The sequence below is a fragment of the Erpetoichthys calabaricus genome, chromosome 1 (assembly GCF_900747795.2).
Source record: "Erpetoichthys calabaricus chromosome 1, fErpCal1.3, whole genome shotgun sequence".
Lineage (NCBI taxonomy): Eukaryota > Metazoa > Chordata > Cladistia > Polypteriformes > Polypteridae > Erpetoichthys > Erpetoichthys calabaricus.
The window spans coordinates 318,302,154-318,327,413 of NC_041394.2; the positions used below are offsets into that span (position 1 = coordinate 318,302,154).

At 38.2% G+C, this 25,260-nt stretch overlaps 1 protein-coding gene across 1 annotated transcript in view; it reads left to right on the forward strand.

The window, feature by feature from the left end:
- Positions 1-25,260, forward strand: part of LOC114663992 (ovochymase-2-like) — an 88,005-nt gene that overhangs the window by 52,813 nt on the left and 9,932 nt on the right. Inside the window, exons 21-32 of the mRNA XM_051928942.1 lie at positions 807-948; positions 1,034-1,081; positions 12,083-12,310; positions 16,234-16,368; positions 16,571-16,718; positions 16,908-17,047; positions 17,226-17,360; positions 19,242-19,277; positions 19,430-19,654; positions 22,316-22,483; positions 22,843-23,023; positions 24,729-24,892. Of these exons, the coding sequence (XP_051784902.1) occupies positions 807-948; positions 1,034-1,081; positions 12,083-12,310; positions 16,234-16,368; positions 16,571-16,718; positions 16,908-17,047; positions 17,226-17,360; positions 19,242-19,277; positions 19,430-19,654; positions 22,316-22,483; positions 22,843-23,023; positions 24,729-24,892 (1,750 nt within the window). The remainder of the gene's footprint in view (positions 1-806; positions 949-1,033; positions 1,082-12,082; positions 12,311-16,233; positions 16,369-16,570; positions 16,719-16,907; positions 17,048-17,225; positions 17,361-19,241; positions 19,278-19,429; positions 19,655-22,315; positions 22,484-22,842; positions 23,024-24,728; positions 24,893-25,260) is intronic.

Here is a 25,260-nt window from a genome sequence, read left to right on the forward strand (position 1 = left end):
ATCTGTATTGTTGTTCATATACTGATCTGGCAAAATTTTATACCGGATGTCCTTCATAATGTAACCCTCCCCATTTATATGGGTCTGGGACCAACACAAAGAAACACTGGTTTGTGCATCCCATGTGGCTGGGTTCCCTTGTGTAATTCATTAATTGATTCTGTCCACACATAGCTTAATGCCTAAACTGCCTTTTGTGATCTGCTTTAGACACCACTCAAAAGATGTTTGTGAAAGAGGAGGTTGAGACAAAAGTACCATACGTTTTGTGAAGTTGCACATTTCACTGCATTTTTAGTAATGTTTTACCCAATTAATGTCTGCCAGACCAAATTGTGGAGAGATTGGAGTTCCATAGAGGTTTTGCAGAAGGGTCTGACAACACCACACACATTTCCAAAGAATGTAGTTGGTGCATTTTTGCTATCCTTTGAGTATTTGTCAAGGGTTTTATTGCTAGACTTTGACAGAGATCAGATAATAGCATTCACACTATCACGTTTTGTGGGTAGTGCCAGTGTGGAATTTATTGTGGGTTTTTTCCCTTGTTTAGTAAAAGAATATGCAGACTGATTTTAAAAAAAAAAAAAAGACAGGAAGTTGAGGTAGCTCAGCAAGAAGGTGAGTTAGACTGTTCTTTTTAGGGGTTCAAATGAAGATCTTATGCCTTTTTAAAATGTTTTCAATTGTAGATATTCACGTAAACCTAATGGCTGTATTCTAGATCACTGAAACTGCAAATTTTGTTTATCACACATAACTGATATTTCAGTGCATTTCTATGTATTTATTTTGTCCTTTTGCAGGGTGAGGTGGGAGATCCCCTAGTGTGTCTAAAAGATGGTAAATACACCCTGTATGGGCTACAGAGTGGTCTGACCTGTGGAGAAAGGTCTTGGCTGTTCAGTCGTGTTAGAGTTATGTTAGACTGGATTGAAGCAGTACAGGGTAAATTTGAAATATGCTTTGAGCACCATGCTTAATAAAGAAAACCCTGGTTTTGTCTTATTTTATTTTATTCTTTTATTTATAGCCAAAGAGTCTGTTATTCCTGATAATGTGGCAACCTTGGATTCTGGAGGTAGGCAATATTACATAGCTTATCTTAATGCTATTAAATAAGCACTGAAGTATTTTTCTCAATGTTTATACAAGGATTGGCCTATATATGTTACATGAAATCCTATGACTGCTTGGATTCTGCAATTCATCATTCTGCTCTAATCCAACAGATTGTGTAAATCAAAATTAAAAGCATCACACCAAACCTAATAGACCTGTTTGTATGGAGGAGAGAAAGCAATGCAGTTTTGTTTTCTTCTGAAAACCTGCTGAAAGTAGCCAGTATTTTTCGTATTAGTAATACTTTTCTTTTAATGAAGGTCCACTCGTACACTTTGTCCACCATGTAGTTCATAAGTTTTTCGCCTTATACAATTTCTTGTATTAGGAATTTTAGTTTTCGCATACCCCTTGGGGTCAGAGCACAGGATCAGCCATTGTACAGCGCCCCTAGAGCAAGTGAAGGTTAAGGGCCTTGCTCAAGGGTCCAGCAGAGTAAGATCTCTTTTGGCAATGACAGGGATTTGAACCGGCAACCTTCGGGATACCAGCGCAGATCCTTAGCCTCAGAGCCACCACTCTGGTCCCTTGTTTTCATGAAGCAATTATTCATAATTCTGGGGATGTTTTAGAATAATCAATCCATTAACATTCCACTGTCGTCCTTACACCAAGTCCTGTATTTATTTGGAGTGCAGGAGTGGGAACCCTGGTTTAACAATTCACTTAGAAGCCTTGCCAGTGCATTTCAGACAGCCAGTTTCAGACAATTTGTTATACTTGGCATAATATGCAGCGACATTTGACCCACCGTCCTTTACTTATTCAAGTGTGCACTTTGTTTTTCTGTGTACATCACACAACAAGAAATCTGAAATGCACATCCTTCAGTTTTTGAAAAAGTAAACTCATTTGACAAATTAGGGACCATTCATTCCATGAAGCCTGTTTAGCTAATAGCTAAGCTGTCCCAATATCTTGTCCAGATTCTTAAAGATTGCCAAGGTTTCTGCTTCAACTACATGGCTCATTAGTTTGTTCCAGAGTCCAACAACCTTTGTTTGAAGAAGTGCTTCCTGGCTTCAGTCTTAAATGCATTTTCCCTTAATTTTCACTAATGTCTTTGAGTACACGATTCACCCTTTAAGCTGTAAGAATGTTGCTGAATCTACTTTATCAATGATCTTTGAGGATTTTAAATACACAATACAGCACCCCATACTGTAGGTGCTTTCCATTCTCCATGCATCCAACCTTTTACAAATAGAAGGCAAGTTACAGATGAATACAAACTACAACCAAAACGAAAACCCAATACAGCTTCCACAACTTAAAGTACTTCCTCACTTTTGCACACAACCAATACATTTCTAACCTAGTACTTCATGCTCTTGGTTTAATTCATCACATTTCTTCCATTGACATCATTCCATTCTTCCACTCTTTCTGCTTTCCGTGCGCATGTTTTTTTGGAGAAAAAAAAAAATTGACTTCCACATTTCACTGTCTAACTTTTCTTTCCCCTTTTGGGGACTGGATGAATACATATTTATGTGAAAGCACACATCAAATGCTCCTATTTGCCATCAGTTGAAGCCTCTAGCATATGGTGCTACATATTAAATTCATTTTAGTTATTTATATTGGTGGACTTTCATCCCTTTTAAACCCGTTTTCACATATTCCACTAGTATATTAACTTTTTTTTATTGTTTTACTTTGTGCATTTTAACTACCACATTGCCTTACACTTGGCATGAGGTTAAATCCTTACTAGCAAAAGGTTGGTGGGTTTTTTTTTTTTTTTTTTAATATTGCATACTAGCCAACCCGCGGCGTACCGTACGCCGCATAATCAGGCCGCTTTTTTAATGATTTTTAAGCACAGGGAGAAAATTAACATTTGAAAAATCTGAAATGTAATAAATCACCAAGAAAAGTAACATTTCATGTGTCTACTCCCAACTCGTCACCTGAGTCATTTTCGTCTTTGCACAGTCCATATGCACGTGTGAGTCACGTAGACTTTTCATTGTTTGCGCTTTTGGCTGCTTTTCTATATATAATCCACCAAGTCATCCGACCATGGTAGTACCGAGGGGGGGCGTACAAAGGGCAGGGACATAATCAGTGCGAGCGTATGAGCCGCTAGCCATGTTTTTGAAAGTTTGGCCCTGTGCTTTATTAATTGTCATCGCAAAGGCAAGTCTAACAGGAAATTGTCTTTGTCTTAAAGTAAAAGGCAAATTATCCGCGACAAACTGTTTTACACGCTGCATACCAACTCGCGGCGTAGTATACGCCGCATAATCACGCTGCTTTTTTAATGTTTTTTAAGCAGAGGGAAAAAAATGAACATTTGCAAAATCCGTAACGCTGCTTTCAGTAAGTACAATGCATACGCGTTTAATTTGTCAGCCACTTTTTGCCAGGCGCCTTTTCTGGTTTGGGCCGCTTTTACAGTGTTACCGCTTGTGTATATTAAATCTTGAAATCCTTCGAGTAACTAATTAACTAAAACCCACCCACCCAGCTTGTGTGAAAAAAATGCGCCCGTTCTTTCATCATTTTGTTGCAGCCTATCAAAGACTTGCTGATCATGTTTTGTAGACTCTATATTGGCTTTTTACTCCGCGCGAGGGTGCGCATTCATCTCGGATTATTACATCCTGCTAGACTAATCTGCGTTTGAAAAACCGACTTATCATGGATGAGTTTCACCGGCATTAATGATTAGGAGTCTGGTTGGAACAAAACCCTGCAGCCACAGGGGTTCACCAGGACCGAGTTTGGGAAACACTGCTGAACACAGACAAAACTGACTCAGGTGAGGAGTTGGGGCGGGCAAAGTGGTTGCAGCTATTGATTATTCAGTGTTGTTTGCCTGGGTGTCTGATCTGCTCAACAGGATCATAAATAAAAGGAAAACAATGTGAAGGCAATGTCACAGGTGATCCTGTGGTATAGCGGGTCCACAGCTCCCCTTCAAAAGCCCATTTTTAAATAAATAATCATCGCACTCGCAGTGTAGCAAGGGGCGTGGAAGTGTGGCTGAAATGGTTTCCGGGTAGACTCGTACTGCGGGCATTTCTCCCCTGTGCAGTGTGTGAGCGAGTGAGGAGAGAGAGAGAGAAAGACGGTACGTTAGAGTGAGCGAGAGCAGGCTCAAAGGCAATGTGTTCCTGTGGTATAGCGGGTCCATAGCTCCCCTTCAAAAGGCCATTTTTAATCAGGCGACTGACAGTAGTGGAGTCAGGCACAGAGAAGGTCAGCTGCAGAGAGAGCGTCTCGACTGTTGCAGGGCCTGAAGCAAGTGAGACGCTAATGAAAAAGAGTCACAGGGCTTATTGGTTTTTAAAGACTGCTTCCTTCATTGTGTTTTAACTTCAGTTTTAAAGGATTGCGCGGCTCTCTCTTGCGCTGCCTGTGTGTGCCTCTGTCTCTCTCTGGCGCTGCCTGCCTGTGTGTGTGTGTGTGTGTGTGTGTGTGCGCGCCTCTGTCTCTCTGGCGCTGCCTGTGTGTGTGTGTGCCTCTGTCTCTCTCTGGCGCTGCCTGCCTGTGTGTGTGTGTGTGTGTGTGCGCGCCTCTGTCTCTCTGGCGCTGCCTGTGTGTGTGCGCGCCTCTGTCTCTCTGGCGCTGCCTGTGTGTGTGTGCGCCTCTGTCTCTCTGGCGCTGCCTGTGTGTGTGTGTGTGTGTGCCTCTGTCTCTCTGGCGCTGCCTGTGTGTGCCTCTGTCTCTCTGGCGCTGCCTGTGTGTGCCTCTGTCTCTCTGGCGCTGCCTGTGTGTGCCTCTGTCTCTCTGGCGCTGCCTGTGTGTGTGTGTGCCTCTGTCTCTCTGGCGCTGCCTGTGTGTGTGTGTGCCTCTGTCTCTCTGGCGCTGCCTGTGTGTGTGTGTGCCTCTGTCTCTCTGGCGCTGCCTGTGTGTGTGTGTGCCTCTGTCTCTCTGGCGCTGCCTGTGTGTGCCTCTGTCTCTCTGGCGCTGCCTGTGTGTGTGTGTGTGTGTGTGTGTGTGTGTGCCTCTGTCTCTCTGGCGCTGCCTGTGTGTGTGTGTGTGCCTCTGTCTCTCTGGCGCTGCCTGTGTGTGTGTGCCTCTGTCTCTCTGGCGCTGCCTCTGTGTGTGCCTCTGTCTCTCTGGCGCTGCCTCTGTGTGCGCGGCTCGCTCTCACAGGCAGCGCGAGTGTGCCTCTGTCTCTCTCTGGCGCTGCCTCTGTGTGAACCAAGGTTCCACTGAGGTTGACTAATGAAAAGTCAACGTGGCTCAGAGCTGCAAGTGGACTGTGGCACAGACAAACAAATGACGGCATGTTTTCCGAGGAGTCGCGTCCGAGTTGGTGGGCGTGGCTCTGTGATTTTATTCGTCGTATCCGATGGTCTAAGAGTTGGTGGGCGTGGCTCCTTCCTGCTTGTGCCATTGGCGTCTTACTTGTCAGCGGTTTAGTGAATCCACACCCCTTTCGGCGTGCTTTCCATGGATGGCTACTCGTCTCCCAGCTTAGTGAATTATATTTATAGATTTGCAGCATCTAGGCTCTAAGACAAGGGTGTTACTAATATTTGTAAGGAGTTGTGGAAGAATAATTTTAGCGTAACATAGCTTTTATCTTAAATAGCATAATGGGTTAAAACATGTCAAGTGAACATCAAAATGTACTGAAAGAAATCAGTATGTGTCCATTCTGTTTGTTTACAGGACATTTGTTATATGCACAAATATCAAGGGTGGTAGCTCATCTCAAAAAGTACAAGAACCACCAGAATATAATAGACTAGACTTTTATTTATATAAGTCGTTTGGGTGTAAACCAACGAACCAACCAGAGTAAATGTATACATTAATTGACACTTTATGTAAATTCAATAGTTTATAAAATAAACCTCCTATTCTTTGTTACAACATGCTCGGAATGATAGGAGAAACGGACTGCTTGTGGTAATGTGCCTTACTGGCATTACCTGTAATTAAATAAAAATTTTTGAATGTCCTCTGCAGTGTTGAGAGGCATTTGTTTGTAATAAGTTAAAGTATAAAGAAAGGAAACTCGCCTTTTTCCTTTTTATAGAATGTAGATAGACATCTTCACTGACCTTTATTAGCGCCTTTTGGAGAGTGTCGCGGTAGGTCTCATGTAGAGTGGAGAGACAGCCTTGCCATTAACCGGCCGGGTTGACATTGTCGGTCCTCCACTCCTGCGTGTGCCTCCCGCGACCCCATAACTCTAAAGAAGTAAAAGAGAGGGTGAATCGTCGTCGTATTAGTTTACCGCGGTTTAGAAAGGGATCCCATGTGTGTAGTTGTCTGGGCAGTAGCTCAGGGGAAGGACATGAATATTTAAAAGTGCTTACGGTAACTTAAGGCAGAAGCGCAGTTTGCGTCTCAAAAGCCGGCACAGCTATGCGCGCGCGCGCCGGCTGCTTGAACTATTACAGTAATCCCTCGCTACTTCGCGGTTCATTTTTCGCGGATTCACGACTTCGCGGGTTTTTAAATACAAGTGATTGCCCGCCTAGCGCGGAAGTTATGTTCCAGACCCATCGGCAACAGGAGAAAATCCGTGATATAGAAAGACCATATAAATAAACATTTTTATAGTTTAAGCCTTAAAATACCCATCCCACATGCTTTAAACACATGTAAACTTATAAAACACACTTTAACACATATGATATGTGGATGTCGGGCTAAGGATATGAGTAACATCTCACTATTATAAAACATTTTAACTTCACACAAGGCAAGACAGTGAGACAGGAAAATTGGTGATGTACAGGCTTAAAATTATTGACACGCAGAGCGACAAGCAGCACAAAGCCAGCACAAAGTCCACTTCTCCTTAGCATTCATTCAGCTCCCCACCCCCTTGACAATGCGAAGTGGCAGGAGCGTACTGCGCCTCCGGGGAGGGGGGGTTTGAGCGAAGGTGCGTTCAGCCCTCACATACCCACACACACACTCCTCCTCCTTCCGAACGTGCAGAGCGACAAGCAGGCATTTTGGCAGAAGCAGCACAAAGTCCATTTCTGCTCAGCGTGAGTTCAGCTGCCCCCCTTCACAAAGCGAGTGCAGACACATCGACGTCTGATTGCTGCGTGCAGGCAGTGTGCAGTGTTGGTCTGTGGTGTTTAAGAATGTAGAAAGTGTTTAAGAGCATAGGAAGTGTTTATAAGAGCGTGGGAAAGGTTAACAAGAGAGTGAGAAAGGTTTATAAGAGTGTGGGAAGGGTTTATAAAGCCTTAAAATATGTATAAATAATAAAATAAATATAGGTCGCTACTTCGCGGATTTTCACCTATCGCGGGGGGCTCTGGAACGTAACGTAATAGGTGAGGGATTACTGTATAGTATTTTTGCAGGGCAGGAGACGCCACTTCTCGCAGACGCGTTCTCGTCATCGCGTGGTTGTAGAGAGATGACTTTGACCAGCTTAATTGATCGGCACAAGGGCGCTGAATATAAAAAGGACTCGTGGCCCCTAGAGGTTGGTTCTTTCTGATTAGATCTTCTTGGAGAAAGGTACTCGGTAGAATAGTTCTTGAATTTACCTAGCATTACAGCTTGTGCCTTATTTTTGTAACTATTTGTTCGTGTATAAATATCTCTGGAGTAATTTTGGTGGAGGTATTTATTTGGGTTATGGGTTTTGGTGCACTGTTTATTTTTGTATATAGTCACTATTTTTGAGCTTCATTTACTTACTGTTTTTGTGTGTCTCTTGCGGTATTGGACTGTGTATTAATATATAAATTCCGCAGGACATTATTTTTAAGTGCACCTGTAAATAAAACCTCACTTATTTTTCAAAAACACAACCCTTTTTGTGTCTGTGTCTCCCTGTCTTACACTATCAACCTGGTCACGCTCGGTCCCACATACTAGACACCTGGAGTGTAGTCTGGTGTCCCTAATTCCCACTACACGGGGTGTCACACTGCTTTACAAGAATGCTCCCTCTGAGGCATTTTTCTGAGGAGTACTGTTTCCCCGAAAATAAGCCCTAGCATGATTTTCAGGCTGCTCTGTAATATTAGCCCTACTCCAAAAATAAGACCTAGTCAAGATCGTCAGCTGAAAATGTTTAATGATTACATCCATCAATTTGGGAGGATGCGCCCATTCCAGCAGCATTGGTGCAAGACAGAAACAAAATCTCTGAACGGGGCATCAGCTCATCGCAAGGTGAACACAAGCGCACACATACACTGGTATCATTGTAGCTTCACCAAATCCCTAAACCTTCATGTCTTTGGATGGAAAACTGAGCACACTGTGGAAACCCATCAGGAAAACATGCAAACACCATGCCACACCATATGTGTAACTTTGTTTAAATAAAGAATACTGCTAATAGTTAACGATTTATCTGTAAAATGTAACACATTTTTTTAATGCATTTCATAATGAAAGTGATATCAGGTATAAATCTAAGAATTCTAAATGTGCAGACAACTGGAATATTATAAATTTTTAATGTGTTCTGTGTGGCGATGCTGCTTGCCGCTGCTGTCTGGTCAGGAGGAAGCCCCAGAAGAGCGTAGCGATTTAACAACTGGGTCAGTTTTAAGATGACATTTACGACAGTCTGCTTTTAATGATAAAGTATAACTACGAGGTTAAAGAGGACATTACGAGTTTAAAGCTGAAATTTCCACTTTAATCACAAAATAGACATTTTCATTATGTCTTTTTTTTTTCTCTGTGGCTCAAATGTGCCGCCGTACATTCTGATGGTATTGTAAAGGTGCAAAAAAAAAAAAAAAGGCGGCACAGAAGATGGTATGTGAGACTTGAAATGTATCATGTTATTACTTTGGGGTATATGCGATGCTTGAATATCAAAGCACCACAAATGCACCACATCGAAGCACGCACATCAATCCCAGAGGATCCTAAAAGCGGCTGGAGTAGCAAGAAATTCTGGCTGAAATTCGGGGTATGAATTTGGAGAGTTATGACAATATTCCAGAAGATGACATGACTGTATTTTGGATAAATGTATATTGTTGTACATGAATAAATAAGATATCCCCTGAAAATAAGCCCTAGTGCATCTTTTGGAGCACAAATTAATATAAGACCCTGCTATTTAGTTTCAGGGAAACACAGTAGTTAAACGATACAATGAATAGCTTTTCTCCTGCCTGATTACTGGTTTGTCCTGTTAGAGGATGATTCTTTAATAAGAGGTTAAATTTCTACCACAGTTTTTTGGTGCCCATCTAAAAGGCGTTCTGTACCCCGGAGGGAACTTCCAGCAGAATCTCAAAAGATACGAAGCCAACAAGATAATTATGGTGCATCTGAAATTAAGACCGACTTGTTCCAGTCTGCACGGGACTTCCCTCCGGAGAACACGATCTTTGGACCTGAAATGGTTGGAGGAGGCATGATCATTCATTATTTTGGGGATAAGGTTCTGGGTTAGACATCATGCTGTTAGAGTAGGAGTGTTTTGCTTAGAGTTTATAGAGGATTATAATTGAATGGTAAACCATTTACATAGTGTGTGGAAAATTGTAACTGGTAAGAAAAATAGGGCTTAGATTAAAGGTTAAGATTTTTTTTTTTTTTTTGTCACAAATATAGTTTTGTATGGTTTGTTTCCTATGTAGAGTTTGTATATTCTCTCTGAAAATAAAATGTTTGTGTCTTTGTTTTATTTTGTGCCAGGCATAGTGTGTAAGGAAATAGACATATTTAGTATATACACGTTATATACAGATTGGGAATTGAGTTACAGTAGGAAACTGGTCCTTAGTTTTAGTGGGACTTTAAGACATCCCAAAGGGAGGAATGTGGAAGAATAATTTTAGGGTAACATAGCTTTCATCTTAAAGAAATAGCATAAAGGGTTAATACATGTCAGAATCCTTTGCAGGCATGTCAGGAGTCCAGATAGGGGTCAAGTGAACAACAAAATGTACTGAAATCAGCAGATGTCCTGTAAACAAGTAGAATGGACAATAGTTTGCGCAAATATCAGGGGTGGTAGCTCATCTTTCCTTCATCATTCCTTTAATTAGATGTTAAATTTCTAGCACAGAGTGGTTTATTTTAATTAACAACATGCCAAATGTGAGTGGCCACTTAAGATTTATATAGCACTTTAACTCTTAATCGAAGTTGTTAGTCTTCATCAGTTAATGTAAAATAAAAGGGGCAAGTTTTCTATAAAAAATGGAGATATGTACTTGTAGTACATGTTAATGCTGAATGTTGTCTTTTTCGTAGGCATTATTGGAGCTGCTTGCTACACAATTAGGCCTCAAAGTGATCATCAATAAGAGCTGAATGGAATTTTGATTCTCGTATCTTTGTATGGGAAAATGGAGACTCCCAAAGAGGGGTCACCCCAAGAAAAGTGGCTATTTTAAAAGTGCTTGTTCTCCTTTTGGGGCACTTCTGTTGTACACAAGTTCAAAATCATCTTAATAATGATCATAGCTTTTAATTTTGGCACGGTGCCATTCAGTAGGGCTAGAATTTTACATGCAACCTCTCTAGTGTCCTCCTTAGCATTTTCTGTAGAAAATAAGTATAAATACTAAACCTGGTTTCAGCATTGCAAAATCAAAAACGCCCATCAGATTCTAATGCTGTACTTTGTTTGCTCTATATATTGCACAGTATGTCCATATACTCTTTGGGCTAATACTCCATTTCTGTGTAAATATTTTTAAAGTTCTGAAGATTATAGCAGTTCAATTTGGAAGATAATAGCTTTAATTTCCTCTATTGCCTGATGTCCTTTTTTTTTCTGCCATGTAGTTCAAGGTGGAGCTCATTTTTAGCATGTTGGCAAATCAATTAACAATACTGTATCTAGTAACAGTTTTCAAGATGTTTACATTTAAACATTTCAAATTTTTCTTCCCCGCAATAGTTTTTTAAACTGCTATACGTGTGCTTCTGCTTAGCCAACTAATTTGCATGTGCAAAAATAAGTTCTTGTGTTTAGAGCTCCTTTTTCCAAGTGTGGACTCCTAGTATAAACTGATCTTATTTTCAGTTCAGCATTTATAATTCATGTATAATATTTTTCACACACAATTGTGTTAGAGTATGTAAAGATAGCTGGGAAATTTTGGAAAACCTGTTATCTTGGAAGACTGCAAAGTGTTTCACCTGTGATTAGCTGTGTGTGTGAGATCCCCCAACCACCAGCCAATATTGTCCTTTCATGAATAAATGTCTTTGAAAGCCATTTTTTGGTGGGCAGGGACTGGACAATTGTGCTATGTCAATGTCCGTTGATTTGTGAAATTGGAGGGAAAAACGTGCACTAATCAATGTCTGCTCTCCATTGGACTTTCACATCCATTTATATTACCTAATTTGTTGCTGTATTTCTGGAGAACTTATGAATAGTAGACACTTTTTTTTATTTTTGGGGCAATCAAGTTTTCTAAGTCTATATATGTCTTGTCAAATGATTTTTTTCATTACTGAAAAATTTTCCTTTGGGAGGGTCACTAGCTTGATAAGATTGAACAGTTGTAGCCTTTGCGCTTCAGTCAGGAAAGTAGCCTGTCAAATTCTAAGTGCATTGATCTTTCACAAAGCTCACTTTTAGCTGGTTAATTCCTGTTGTACATTTTATGTGCATATCAGTACTGCCTTTTGATATTACCTCTAATGCATTTCTCGTCGATCAATGCAAAACATGCTTACTACAGAAATGTGCAGTCTCTCTTTAAAGATCGCAGCATGTCAGGTCATTAGGAACCATTCCCAGGCAATATAGAGGAGTTTAGGAAAATTTAAGCACTTTACACATGACACATTTCATTATAAACTAAAATCAGTGACGGTATTTATTTTTTGAGAAGCTCAGGAAACCTGTCAAAGTGCAGCAAATACTTTTGTTTGACCTGGCATTGTGTGGATTTCCCAACAACTGTTTTGCAACTAAATGGTTGGGTTCTGCCCTAAGATAATGTATAATCTTGTGTTCCATATCATAGCAGGGAAAAGCCAGATTATGCACCAATGTATTGTTGTTTTTTTTTTTTTTAATATAAAACAGAATGCCCTGATGATCAGCCATTAATAAGTCCAGAAGGATCTTTTCATTCTCCTGGTTATCCCTATTACTATGATGGCTGTCTTAACTGTTCCTGGACTGTTTATTCAAGTTTAAACAGTCAGGTGGTGTTGGATATTATTGAAATTTCAATAATGGAGTCTCCTAACTGCGAAAAGGCCTATTTGTCCATCTGTGAGGAGTCTGATGATGGAGCACGGCATTTGTTGGGTAAGGCTATGTGGATTATTTTCAAACAGAATTTCTGTCCAATCTGTTTGCTAAACTTCTTTGATATGTAATTGCATTTAATTAACTCTGCTTCTTGTTTCCTTTTTTCTTTTAAAAAAAAAAAAAAAAAGAAAAAAGTTTAATGGTCATGCTTTGGCCTTGCCTCTGTTGTTCCCAGGTTTTCTTGTAACACTGGGATTACCAAATCCTACGAAAAAACTTGTAATTCTGTCCCACCTTAAATCCCTTCGCACCTCTCTGTCGGCATCTTTTGTCTTTGTCAGCAAGTAGCCTACTATACTGTTGTTTGAATTTGATTATTGCATATAGCACGGAACTGAGTTCTCTGTACTATTCTTTCCTCTGCATGTCCTGGAGTACAAAAAACCCCCACCTTGCACCAAAATGTGGAGACTGGGCAAGATCGGGTGGCGGCAGGTAGAAGCGGTCACTGATTATAACTGCAAGAAGGCTTGTGAATGAATATGAATAATGTTGCATCAGTGCCACAATATTTTCCAAAGTGTACTATACAGGTCATAAAATGAATTATTCCAAAAATCATATATACCTATTTTTTTTTTTTTGTCAGTGCGGCTTTGACATTATGGGACTATAAGGCGCATACTAATTCAGCGTGAGCAGGAACACTCAAAAAAAACTGAATAAAAAAAATTCAAGTGACCATGAGATACGAGTAAGGCAGATTCACCAGCGTTTGTGTCAACTTTTATCCCCCCAGATCAGAGAATTTTTATATTTATTCCCAGTTTGAAATAAAAACTAACAGCGTCAGATCTGAGGTGGGGGGGGGGACTGATTGTATTGTGATTGTGACTGAGAATAAAAGTGAAAAACAAAATCACAAATCAAATGTATGTTTTTATTGTAATATATTAACGAGCAGCTCACTACTCGAAACGGTAAATTTGTGAGGCAGCTGGTATCAAACAAACTAGCCACCACTTTGATTACAAGTCAGCAGTTCTTACTGCTACACCCTGGAAGCTCTCACATTGTCCTTGTCCCTTTTGTGAGTGTTTATTTGATATTTGGACTTCAGCCTTCACACATTATACAGTTCATTTCTACATTTTGTCATTTATTACTAAAACATGAAAAACTTGTTTGTTTTAATGTGTTTACATAGATTGTTGTAGACACAGAACACACATGAAATGCATGTGTTACAAATATTATGTACCCTACTGTGGTATAGCGGGTCCACAGCTCTCAGCAAAGGTCAGTTTTTAAAATATTTGCCGCTTAGTGAGGGGGCATGGTAGTTGTGGCTGTAGCGGGTCTCAGGGCGATCTGCGGTGTGGGCGTTTCTCGCCTAAGTGCACAGGTGAGAGACTGCCCACATCAGTGATTGTTACTGAGACTAATTTGTCACAGCTGCTATGCCCTCTCGACATATAGAAGCACGAGCCAGCTAACGAATGGGTAGAACAAAAAAGGGAGAAAGAAGGGAACAGAGGTTGTGTAGGAAAAGCATGGAGCAGAACCCGCATCGTCACACCTACACACTCACTCCCAGAAAATTTAGGCTTGAGCTGGAAGAACTTTTCGCTCTTTCTGCGGCGGTGGGTGTGGGGATTGTAGGCTGCTTGTGCATAGACACGTTTACAAGACAACAGATGCATACAGAGAGGTGTGAAGGGATTTAAGGTGAGCCAGAATTACGAGTTTTTTTTTGTAGGCTTCGGTAATTCTAGTGTTAAATTACATTGTTCCCCCATATTATAATTTAGCTAGAACTGTTGTTTTCCTACCTTAACTATGCAACATTGTCCTATCAAATCAATGCTAAACCAAAATAAGGCTACACAACATACTTGCTTTCTAACATATGGAAAATGTTATGGTAATAATGGCATGTCATGGAACACATACTGTAGTATACATAAATACTGTATATGGTATAAATCATTTTTCAAATTAAATCTCTGCTGTTTCGGTTTCTTCAGCAACCGAAATTGCCCACTTAGAGGAATGCTTTAACAAGTGTCAAACAGAAGTGTATTGGACGTGTTGGTCATTAGTTCTAGGCAAGCAGTTTGTTGTGGGAGGGGAAATGAACTTAACCTGGAGGTTGATTATGTAATTCCTTCCTATGACTTTCTGTGTGAGTCGAGCAAATTCTTTAACATAATATGGATGGATAAAAGCATCATACAAATGTAGTAGTAACAATATCTTAATTGTTCTATGGATACAGGGGCTTTCATTCTCTGCCATCCTCTTGAGTATAGAAAGGTTAATGCATATGGCAAGTTATTTTAACATTTAAAGACCACAGCTTACAACTAAACCTGCTGGTACTAAAAAAAAAAAAAAAAAAAAAAAAAATTAATCTTATTATAGATATTTGAAGTAATTTATCAAACAAAATCTTTGTGACCAATTAGTTCTGAAAGACCTGAGTACAATACTTTCAGCTTTGCATAATTGTGCTTTTAATTTGATTGCTTAATTGTGCTTTTAATTTTCAAGCCACAGTATGGTTCCCATGCAATCACAGTACAAAGGCAAAGCTGCATGTATACTTAGCTTAAATGGAATGGTTCACAGAAAAACACTGAAACCTTTAAGTGAACCCATATAATGAGTTGAAGACTACAAAAGAAAATGTAGAGCCTCACATATTAAATCTTATGAAGACATATATTATGTAGCTGAGTACACTAGCAAGGGCAAACCTGTATACCTATTGTTGATTGCCTTCTTTTTGTTGTGCTTCTTATCCAAATCATCCCCTCAGCATAGAATTTCTATAAAGTCATGATGTTAATTAGAACCTATATTAGGAGTTATACAAGAATTTTTTCACTTTTTTTTTTTTTTTTTTTAAATGTATTAAACTATTCCTGTAAGAACATTGCTTAAATTTCCAGGTATGCATGATCTAACGCAATAGTAAATTCTGGTTTGCACTAGAATCTAAAAACATATCATGACCTTTGGATATTCTTTATAAAGATGAATTGGCTTTATGGTATGGCGGGGTAGAAGCTAAACACCAACCTCAGATAGTTCCCCATTTTTTAGAATTTATTCCAAGAGAACTTCACTCGTACTAGAACTCATGAACAAAATAAAATTTCAAATGAAATGTTACCTATGTTGCACCTGGATTCATTAGAATGGTGAACAAAGATCAGTTGATATCCGTCAATTGACAATTGGAAACTTATGGGATATTGAAGTGCATTAAAGTTATAAAAAGCCAAACTGCAGTAATTTTGCACTATATTACACAGTTGTTGCTGTGGGTTTTTTTTTGTTGTTTGTTTGTTTTTTTTGCATGTAATATCCACTCCGGCAGGATAGTCTTGTTTGATATAGAATTTTCCTTGCGATATCTTAAACCAGTGATTTCTCATTCCATATCTGATTTTTTTTTTGTTTTTTTTTTTTGTTTTTTTTTGTTTTTTGTCCTTGGTTTGGATATCCCATACCAATTTCTGAAAGAATCATTGTATACAGTTTGTTCAGACTGGCAAGATTAATATGGTTGACTCTGTCTAAAATATCTGGTAAGTTAAGGGAGTTTTGGACACGAGTCAGTAGTATGGACTGACTGTTTAATCATCTGCTTTGTGACTAATGCCTTTCTTGGAATCCAGCAATAAACCTGCACCTCAGAGAATTCGGAAGTTTGCTTCATATTTATTGTGCAGGAACGAGAGTATCCATGTCTTTATATTTTTCTGCTTTTCTTGTTTTTTTAATGAATGGCTTCTTTCAGTGAGGTATACATTAATATGAATTTCAGGATCAATGAGCATTAGTTCCATTACAGTAAAAATTCTACATTCTGTTTGTTGGACAGCATCATTGTTAATGCGGTTTTATTTTAGACTAGTAAACAGTTCATTTTAACTTTTCAAGTTTTTTTTCCTGTCGTCTAAATATTTTAGGAAGATTTTGTGGAAGCTTACGGGACATAACCATATCTGCCTCACAGGAAAATTCAGTAGTGAAGGTTATTTTTGTTACAGATCATCCAGCCAAAAGAAAAGGCTTTGTTATTAATTATACAATTAAACAAATTGGTAAGTGTATCAAATTTTGGGAAATTTGAATGTGACCATGGTCCATAGGTGTTGTAATTTAAAGCTTTGCATCAAAGTTGCCTTTTGAATAAGAAATTTATGATGAAATGTGGTATTAGTGTCATACTGGCACTTGAACTGAAGGTAGATCTTTCTGCCTTACACAGTGTACTAAAAGAAGTAATTTTCTTTGACATTTCAGAATTTTCTGCAAGTGGTAAAAAACATAAGATTAAAAAGGCAAGTGAAGAGGAATTTAATCTGAATGCCCAAGATGTCTTGTTGCTTGGACCTGCTGATGGGGAGATAAAATCCCCTGGATATCCAAATAACTATTCTCTTAATGCATGGTAACTTCTATCTCTCTCTGATGATCGATGCTTAGTGTACAGAGCATTTTTACTGTCTTATTAAAATTAGAGGTGCTATTAAACACCTAATCGATTTTATTAAATATGAACAATTTTTAAAAAGTGTTTTGCAATCTGCAAATTCTAATTAGTTTTGTGTATCCTGTTCTTCCCCTTTTGGTGCAATAGTTATAGTTATAGAATCGTGGGCCAACTGAACACTGTAATAAGGATTGACTTTAATTTCTTCAGAACATCGGTTGTTCATGACTTTTGTGTGGATTATCTTGATATATTTGAGGGAGTAGGAAGCAGTGAAAAGCTTTTGGGTAAGTATATAGGAAGGAGATTTACTAGATAACTAATTACTATATAAGCATTTTTTAATGTGCCTTTTGAAAGCGTGGTTTTGAATTTTATACTATAGAGATGCCAGGTTGTGCTGTTAGCAATTTTAGTGACTTTTTAGTTTTTTTTTTTTTTTTTTTTTCTGCCCCCCCCCTCTAGGCCATTTCTATGGCGAGGGTCTTCCTCCCAGTGTGAAATCCTCTGTATCAGAAGTGACTATAGTTTTCAATGCATCCTGTAATTTTACCGATTCAGGATTTGTCTTGCAATATTTCTTCTTAAATGTTTCAGAAGGTAAGCTAGGATAACTGTTTGATTTTTGCTTTAATAGGCAATTGAATATTTACAGGCAATGGTTTTCAGTTGTATTACAATCTGCAGGATGGTCTGAACAGAGTGGCATAACCTTCTCACCAGAAATGGTAGCCTGTTGCTTTAATCTTGAATTGAAATGTTCTCTGGCTGAATCAATTTAATGTTGTCTAATCTTGAAAATAATTTAACATTCATTGTTTGTTGTGTATATTTTTTAAACATAGGACTGATCTTTAAAAATCCACTCCTGCCTGATTTTTAAAAAAATTTTGTCTGTCTCATCTGCTCCCTCATTGAAAGAATGTTGGTTCCATTCATTCAAGTCCAGAGCACATAATCGGGGAGTCCTTCTGTAATTTGGGATTTTCATGAACTAACCAGATGTAACACTTAGTACTGGAGTACTTTTAATTTTTAAGGTCAGTTCTCACTTTTTCAGAAGAGTCACGGAACGTTTTAAGGAGTGAGTACTGTTGACAGAAAGTACTTGATGTGATTTTATTTTAGTGCAGTATTTGTATAGTGACTCAAGGCACTTTGAGTACATCTAACCAGGTGTTAACGGAGTTATTTCTGAAGCAAACTGTGGATGCATAATGTGTATACATCTCTCTGTCCATCTTTAATAACCGATTTGTCCAGTTTGCCTAAAAAAGCCTCGAACAGAGGTAGTGAGTACAATGGGTAACCAACTCATTGAAGAGCTCTTGCATACATCACCACTCACTTGCAGTGGACAAATTCATAGTCATAAATTGAAAATAAAGTCACATTATAAATCAGACTATATACAGCCTGGTGGAAAATTCAGTAAGTGAGAACAGTTCACTTAAAATTTCTGAGAGACTCTTCTTTAGGTACTAATGGAGAGAAAAACCGCTTTGTGAATTTGCTGACAATGCAACATTCTGTGTGATTTTTGCCTTGACTACTGGTATTTAATGAGCCAGCTACAAAAAAACAAATGCATAAACTGACTTGAAGATTTGTTAACCCTAACTTTTTAGGAGAATCAGAAATTAACAAACATTACAAATGGGATGTAGTGTGGAGCAGATCAGTATGCAGTTCCTTGTATTATGATGAAGAAAAAATTTTAATGGATGATATGGCTTTGGTAATGGATAGGCAAGTCATGATATTTGGAAATACACGACAAATGTGAAATCTGGCCATTAGCCAAGTATTCTAAGAAAACTGCTCTTGCATTTTAATCCCAATAAAGGGTCATATTGTGTCTTGGCTCATGATTATGCTATTTTAAATACTACCATTTGACTGCACTTTTAAAACATAAATTATTTAGGAATCCTCTTTGTAACATTGATCACAAACTTTGAGTACTAATGGGACTAGCAGTTTTCTACTTACATTTGAGTGTATTGTGAATGGCTGTTTAGGTTATCCTTTTAATGTTGCATTAACCACCAAGAAAAATGACTCTTATGAAAGATTGGCCTTGTTTTAATAACTTTAAAATTGGCATTTTAAGAGCATGTTAAGTATCACTAATGCAGTATTTATCTCAGAAGATAAATTTTCACAATTAAGTGTACAGCTCACACTGTAATTTACAAGCCAATTGTCTTGATTTTATTCTCCTGAATAATCAATTATCAAGATACATTTTATTTGACTGAGAGAGGAGCTACAAGCTGTATTATGTATGCAGATTTTTAAAACCAGGTAAATCTTAATGAAGGAGTTATTTTAGCATGTGATATTAAGAGCTGGACTTGATGACGAATGGCAGTTATAAAATTTCGGAAGAGAAAGGTGCGAATGTGGATGTCATAACTATGGTTGGCTGTTATTGGATCACCTTAAGGTGAACTGATGACATTTGTTTCTCTTTATCAGAATCTATCAATAATCTTGGAGAAAATGAGAAGCTGGGTACGTTGCATATTCCATCCTTATTCAATTGTTTTAGCTATATTTGATTTTATCAGAATTAAGCATTTTCTTTTGGTTGTGCTGGTAAGAAAAATATATACTATAACATGTTATAATACTGATGCGGATTATTTTTTTCCTCCCCAAATTAGCTGCATGTACAGAATTCATGCTGCTTAAAGAACTTCCTGGAGAACTGAAATCTCCAAATTATCCGAAACCTTACTACAACAATCTAAAATGCGTGTGGACAATATACACTACATCTGGCCACCGAATACTTGTAAAGGTAAAGGACTTCTCATTGGAAAATGGCAAAACTGGCTGGGACAAGCTGATTATTCATGATGGACCTAATGTAGATGCTGTCATAATAGGTAAGTTGTAGAATACAGTATACATGTGAAACCACCTACTCTGCATCTACCCATGATAGTGAATGAATCAAGTTGTATGAATGCATGGTGTCCTCACAGCTAATTGAAAGGAAAGAAGCTAATGATTATCAGTATTTGATTACAAGAGGACATGTGACCTAAATCACTATTGTAAGATTTCTGGTGGGCATTATTGGCATTTGCTTGCCTCATTATTTGTTTGGAAGTGATTTATGTCTGTGGAACTGAGCTAGTTTTCATAGAAGTGGTAACTAAGTGTTAATTGTTAGTCCTTTCGTGTTCATGTCTAGTAAATCAATTCACAATATGGAATAGTTTGTAATAATGCACAGATTTATTGTAGGCTGAAGTTGGTTTTCCCCAAACTTTTCCAGGATGTACATTTTGCCACCAGAGGGGTAACTGTGTTAGCAATTTCTATACATCAGTTTGTGAGGCCTATAATGCTATACTATGTTCTCACTTTCAAGTTTTGGATCACATCTCTGCGTTTTGACTCCTATATACAGTCCAACTCCCTGCTTAACACTAGAATCCCTGAAGCCTACGAAAAAACTTGTAATCCCGGCCCACCTTAAATTCCTTTGCACCTCTCCGTTGGCTTGTGTGTTGTAAATGTGTTGATCAGTGCAAGCAACCAGCTATCCATTATTTCCCCAAACCCCCCACCGCCATAGCTCAAGTCGCAAAGAATATCTGTGCTCAAGTGGTTTATCTGATACTGAGGTGCCTAGAAATGTATTCCAAATGATATATTAAGCCTATACAATTCATGTGTGATCTGTGTAAACACATCGCTAAACCAAACATTTTCATGTTTTAGTAGACATGGTGTATAATGTGTGACTGAAGTCCAAATATCAAACAAATACTTTCACAAAAGGTACAAGTATAACAAAAGAAGTGCACTTTTATTCAAGAATATAACCGAAGAAAAAGAAGTTGGCTTAGGGTAAGCCGGTGACATGACTGTTTGGGTGGTACAGCAGTAAGATTTGCTGACTCATAATCGAGAGGTTGCCAGTTCAATTCCCGCAGAGACTAATGGCAGCTGACCGGGGAACCTACACTATCACAACACTATGAGAAAAATGTCTGGGCAGATTATGGCTGCATGCTGAGTGCTAATAGCTCAATGTCTGGACAAAACAGATGTTCCTTTATAGTAATGTGATTCATGTGACGCCACCTCCCCTTTTTTCCCCCCCACTGTCTGTTCTGGTCTGCTCTAACCAAATGAAAGCCCCCCCTTGATGTTAACATTAGCATCAGGAATCCGTTCATGTAACCACATCTCTGTGAGGTGCACAGAACTACTTGCCCAATAATTCCTCCGACTCTTTGTTTATGCTGGTAATTCATCCTTTTTGTTTGAGAGCGATCTTATATTACCCATTAGCACAGATATGGCACCAGAGGCTTGTAGCATCTCCTCTTTTTCTCTGTTGCTTTGCTCTAGCTCTGCTACCCCTGAATAGCTTACAAAACTCTGGGGGAATGATGGGCCTCTGGTCTGGGGGCAGTGACATTCCCAACAGCACAAGCAGCTGAGCCAGAGTGTAAACACTGTGTGGCAGCGGTTTATTTTCAGTGGTGAAAGGTTAGTCTGCAACCATCCTTTAAATACATTATGATATCTCTCTCTCTCTCTCTCCTCTACCCATAATAAAACAACTCCCGAACCATGGCCCACAAATTTTTCAACCAAAACCAACACATACGGCTTGTCTTCATTATGAGTGAATATCTGCAACCTATTATCAGAATAACCACTATTTTAAATTAATAAAAGCTAATATTCATGTTGCTTCGTTTTAAGAGGTTAATTGATATGGAAAATTAGTGCACTTCTGCTGCATTAAGATGAAAATAGGGGTGAATTCACAATTATTTTTAGTTAATATAATACCATTATACTGAATTGTATAATTGTGAAGTATGTCTTGTATTAGTTGATCCTTATTGCAGTTATTGGTTATTCCTGGGGCTAGTCAAATGCCCCAGTTATATCCTGTTTTAGATGACTTTCTTAACACTTCTCCAAAATCCGGTACCTGCAGACAGTTTCTGTGGTTCATCAGCAAGTATAAGGAAAATATTTTTCAGGGAGCACTCAAACTACCATTTACTATCTTTCACATATGCACAAATTTAAACAGAGGTCATTTTCAAATTAGACTGAGTTGCATAAAAACCATCTTCTGTTTTATTATAGCTTTTACAGGGTGTTTTAACTAGCAGAATCCAAAAGCATTTAGTCATCAAAACTGAATAGGCCTTTTTCTAAATGCAATTTCAAATTTATTTTGGTTCATAATGAGGTTTGAGAACTTAGACATTGCATACCAACTTGGCATGTTGCTAAAAATTTAAGCAGGGATGGGAAAAAATTTAATTTTGCTTGCAATGCATAGTACCTCTATGCTTGGATAATGGTGCACATCAGAGGAAGGTTAGATGTCCCTGAGCAGTATGGTCTTTTGTGCTTTTACTATAAATCTCCTGAAAGATGTTTCTACATTATTTCAATAGGTTTTATTGTATATACTCTGCAAACTGTGAGATGTTGCTGTGCTCTTATTTCTATAAACAAGGAAGATTTCCTAGGAAACTATTAAATAATGATTATTTTTTTTGTAGATACACTCAGTGGTACCCAGAGCCCACGAAACCTCATCTCCAGTGGCAATTTTGTGACACTGGTGCTGGAGACTGATGCAAGTGTGGTTGGTCATGGTTTTAGAATTGAGTATTCTGATACTACACAGTCTACAAACATCAACCCGACAATTCAGGATATGGACAAATGTAGGCATCCATGTCTACAAAATTTGTTTTTGACATTTTATACTGTTTGCTTCATACCGATGCCTTGTTTTTGTTGGTTGTAGTTAGGCCTAATATACTTTTTCCAGTGTGGAAAATGTTTTAATACTTCTGTAAGCAGGTGAGGGTACAGATTTTCCATTCTTCAAAACTGTTTGTCTATAAATGTCTTCAGAAAGTATACTGTGATATAAGGTTAGGTAATTTTAGATCGGCAATTTATGGTGACTCCTTCAGGCAGTTAGAACTGTAGTCGTTGGGTTACAGTAAATCCATTCTTTGAATGTTGTACTTCTGGTCACTGTAAAACATGTTACATTTTTAATGTTTTTTGTCTTTAGATCCTTGTGGCTTTCCAAAATTTAGGCCCTGTGAAACAAAGGCAAAAGGAATGCAAAGTATAGAGGCTTTTCCTTACTCAATGCCATGGGTAACAAGTCTGCAAGCTAATGGAATACATTACTGCATTGGTGCCCTCATCCATCCAGAGTGGGTTCTTGCACCGTGGCATTGTAATTTTAAGTAAGTGCAATAATTTTGGCAATTTGTTTTACATTTTATGTAAATAAACACTTCAGCAAATTTTACAGGACGCTTCAACCCCCCAACCCATTTACCCTCATTGTGCTCCATCTGTCTGTTAATCAGAACAAGCAAATAGATTTTTAGTCTGTTAAGCACATCAATCTGCTTTTCATTAGGTCTAAAACATTCAGCTGAAATTGCTTAATTAGGCACAGTACACAGTTGATGCATAAACCTCTATTATTTTCTTTTAAACATTTTGGTCATCAACATGGGCGATCATTTCAATTTGTTTTTCAAACATTAATTGTAAAATGTTCGCCTGTAAAATGTGTAGCCTTTTATTGAAGTTTATGGCTCCTAAAAAGTCTGCTTTTAGTCTCAAAAGCTGCACACTAAGTGATAAAATATTTTCTACTATTCATTTTTATCTTCCTCCTTAGATTTCTGTTGGACTCAAATGCTGACCTTTGACACCATTCCTGTAATGCCTGTGGTGATCTAATGTTTTAATACTCTTGGAAGGTGAAGCATATGGTTATATGAAAGTGTAGTTAGTCCTGGGTTGGAATAGTGTTATCAACTCAGTCCTGCTCTCAAAGACTTTCTATCTTGTGACCAACATCAGAATGCAATCCCAATATTTTTGAATTTTTATATCCAGTCCCTGAGCTGTCTCTTGGAAAAACTGTGTTTTGATACTAGCGTTGGAAGGTTCAATACTAAACACTACTAAGGTAGCAGAGGTATTTTGATATTTATTAAGCTCATCACTATTCAGTACTTGTGTAGCTTATTTACAAGGTTATATGGCTACTTCCCACTGTTATATAGCTATGCTACCAAACAGAGCTACAGAGTGAACATGTTGATGATGTGATGCACAAGTATGAATGCTAAAAGCTGGTTTCTTTCAGGTTTTTGTCCTCTTACAAAGCAGTAGTAATTTTATTTGACTAAAAAGTCTAATACAGTTAAATATATCCTATTAGTCTTGTTAGTAGGCAAAATATATCTTAAGAGGCAGCAGGCTGGCGTTTTTATATAGTACTCTAACTTAATGAAATTAAAATGTCTCTTGATTTAACAATTTTTAGCTAGAGAAGGTGTGGTGCCTACAGACACTAAGAATGATTAGAGGATTCAGGAATTCAACACCTTTTCATGCAGAAGAAAAATGTTTTTCTTTTCGATAAGGAGAGGCACAGAACTTCAACCTGTACAGAGCGTTTTCAGTCTGTACACTAAGAATGGTATCTAGAGAGGTGAATGGCATGTACCAGTTTGAGGTCAAGTTAGATGTCATTTGACTCATCAGCAATGTGCTCCTAAAACTTGCACAAAACCACTGTAAACAAACCTAATTTGACTTCATGAGTAAAAAAGAATTTGTGATAAAGGATAAATGGCTTTGTGTAATACAAGGCCAAGCTATCAATGTAAACATATACCGTAGAGACAGTGAGTTTTTTAGTGTTTTGGCGTGTATATTTTTAAAAGTATGTAATAGTCAAATGTACAGTAGAAGTGAAAGCTCAAATTATGAAGTTCATGTTGAGGCAATGTTATAGACTGCACTTAAAGTGAAGAATGGTAGAATTTCCTGCTATAGACATTTAAATCTATTTTTGGTACTAGAATATTACAGTACAAGAAAACATTTGCTATAATATTTAAAACTGATTTTTTTTTTTCTTTGTAGTACAATAATGGACAAAGTTGTGTTGGGTGCATATGATCTGTCTTCAGAAGTGGAGTCTCTACAGCAGATTAGTGTCAAAGAAAAGTATGAACATGAAGACTCTGGAGGTTTCCCGCCTTCTAATGACATCATCTTACTTCACCTGACCAGGCCTGTTCAACTGGGTAAACTTTTATTTACATTAGATTTTTCGTCTTCTAGATCCCTAAAATGTTGGAACAAATCTTTTAGATATGGCTAATTTGCATTATAGCTATGACTGGACATTTCTGTTTACACTGAAACTTGTACCACCAAAGATACTACCAGTTCATATTGGGTCACTGAATTAGCATTTGATCAGTCTTGGGTGTTGTACTAAATCCTGAATAGTCTATTTAAAACCTTAGTTGATGCACTTCATGTTTGTCTACATAAATAAGTTAGTTTTGCTTTGATCACTTGAAGTGAGTTAACACATGAAAGTCCCAGGAAGTGTACAGGTTGGTACATATGAGTACTTTGCTCAGTGATGCACATCAGGTTGTAGCCT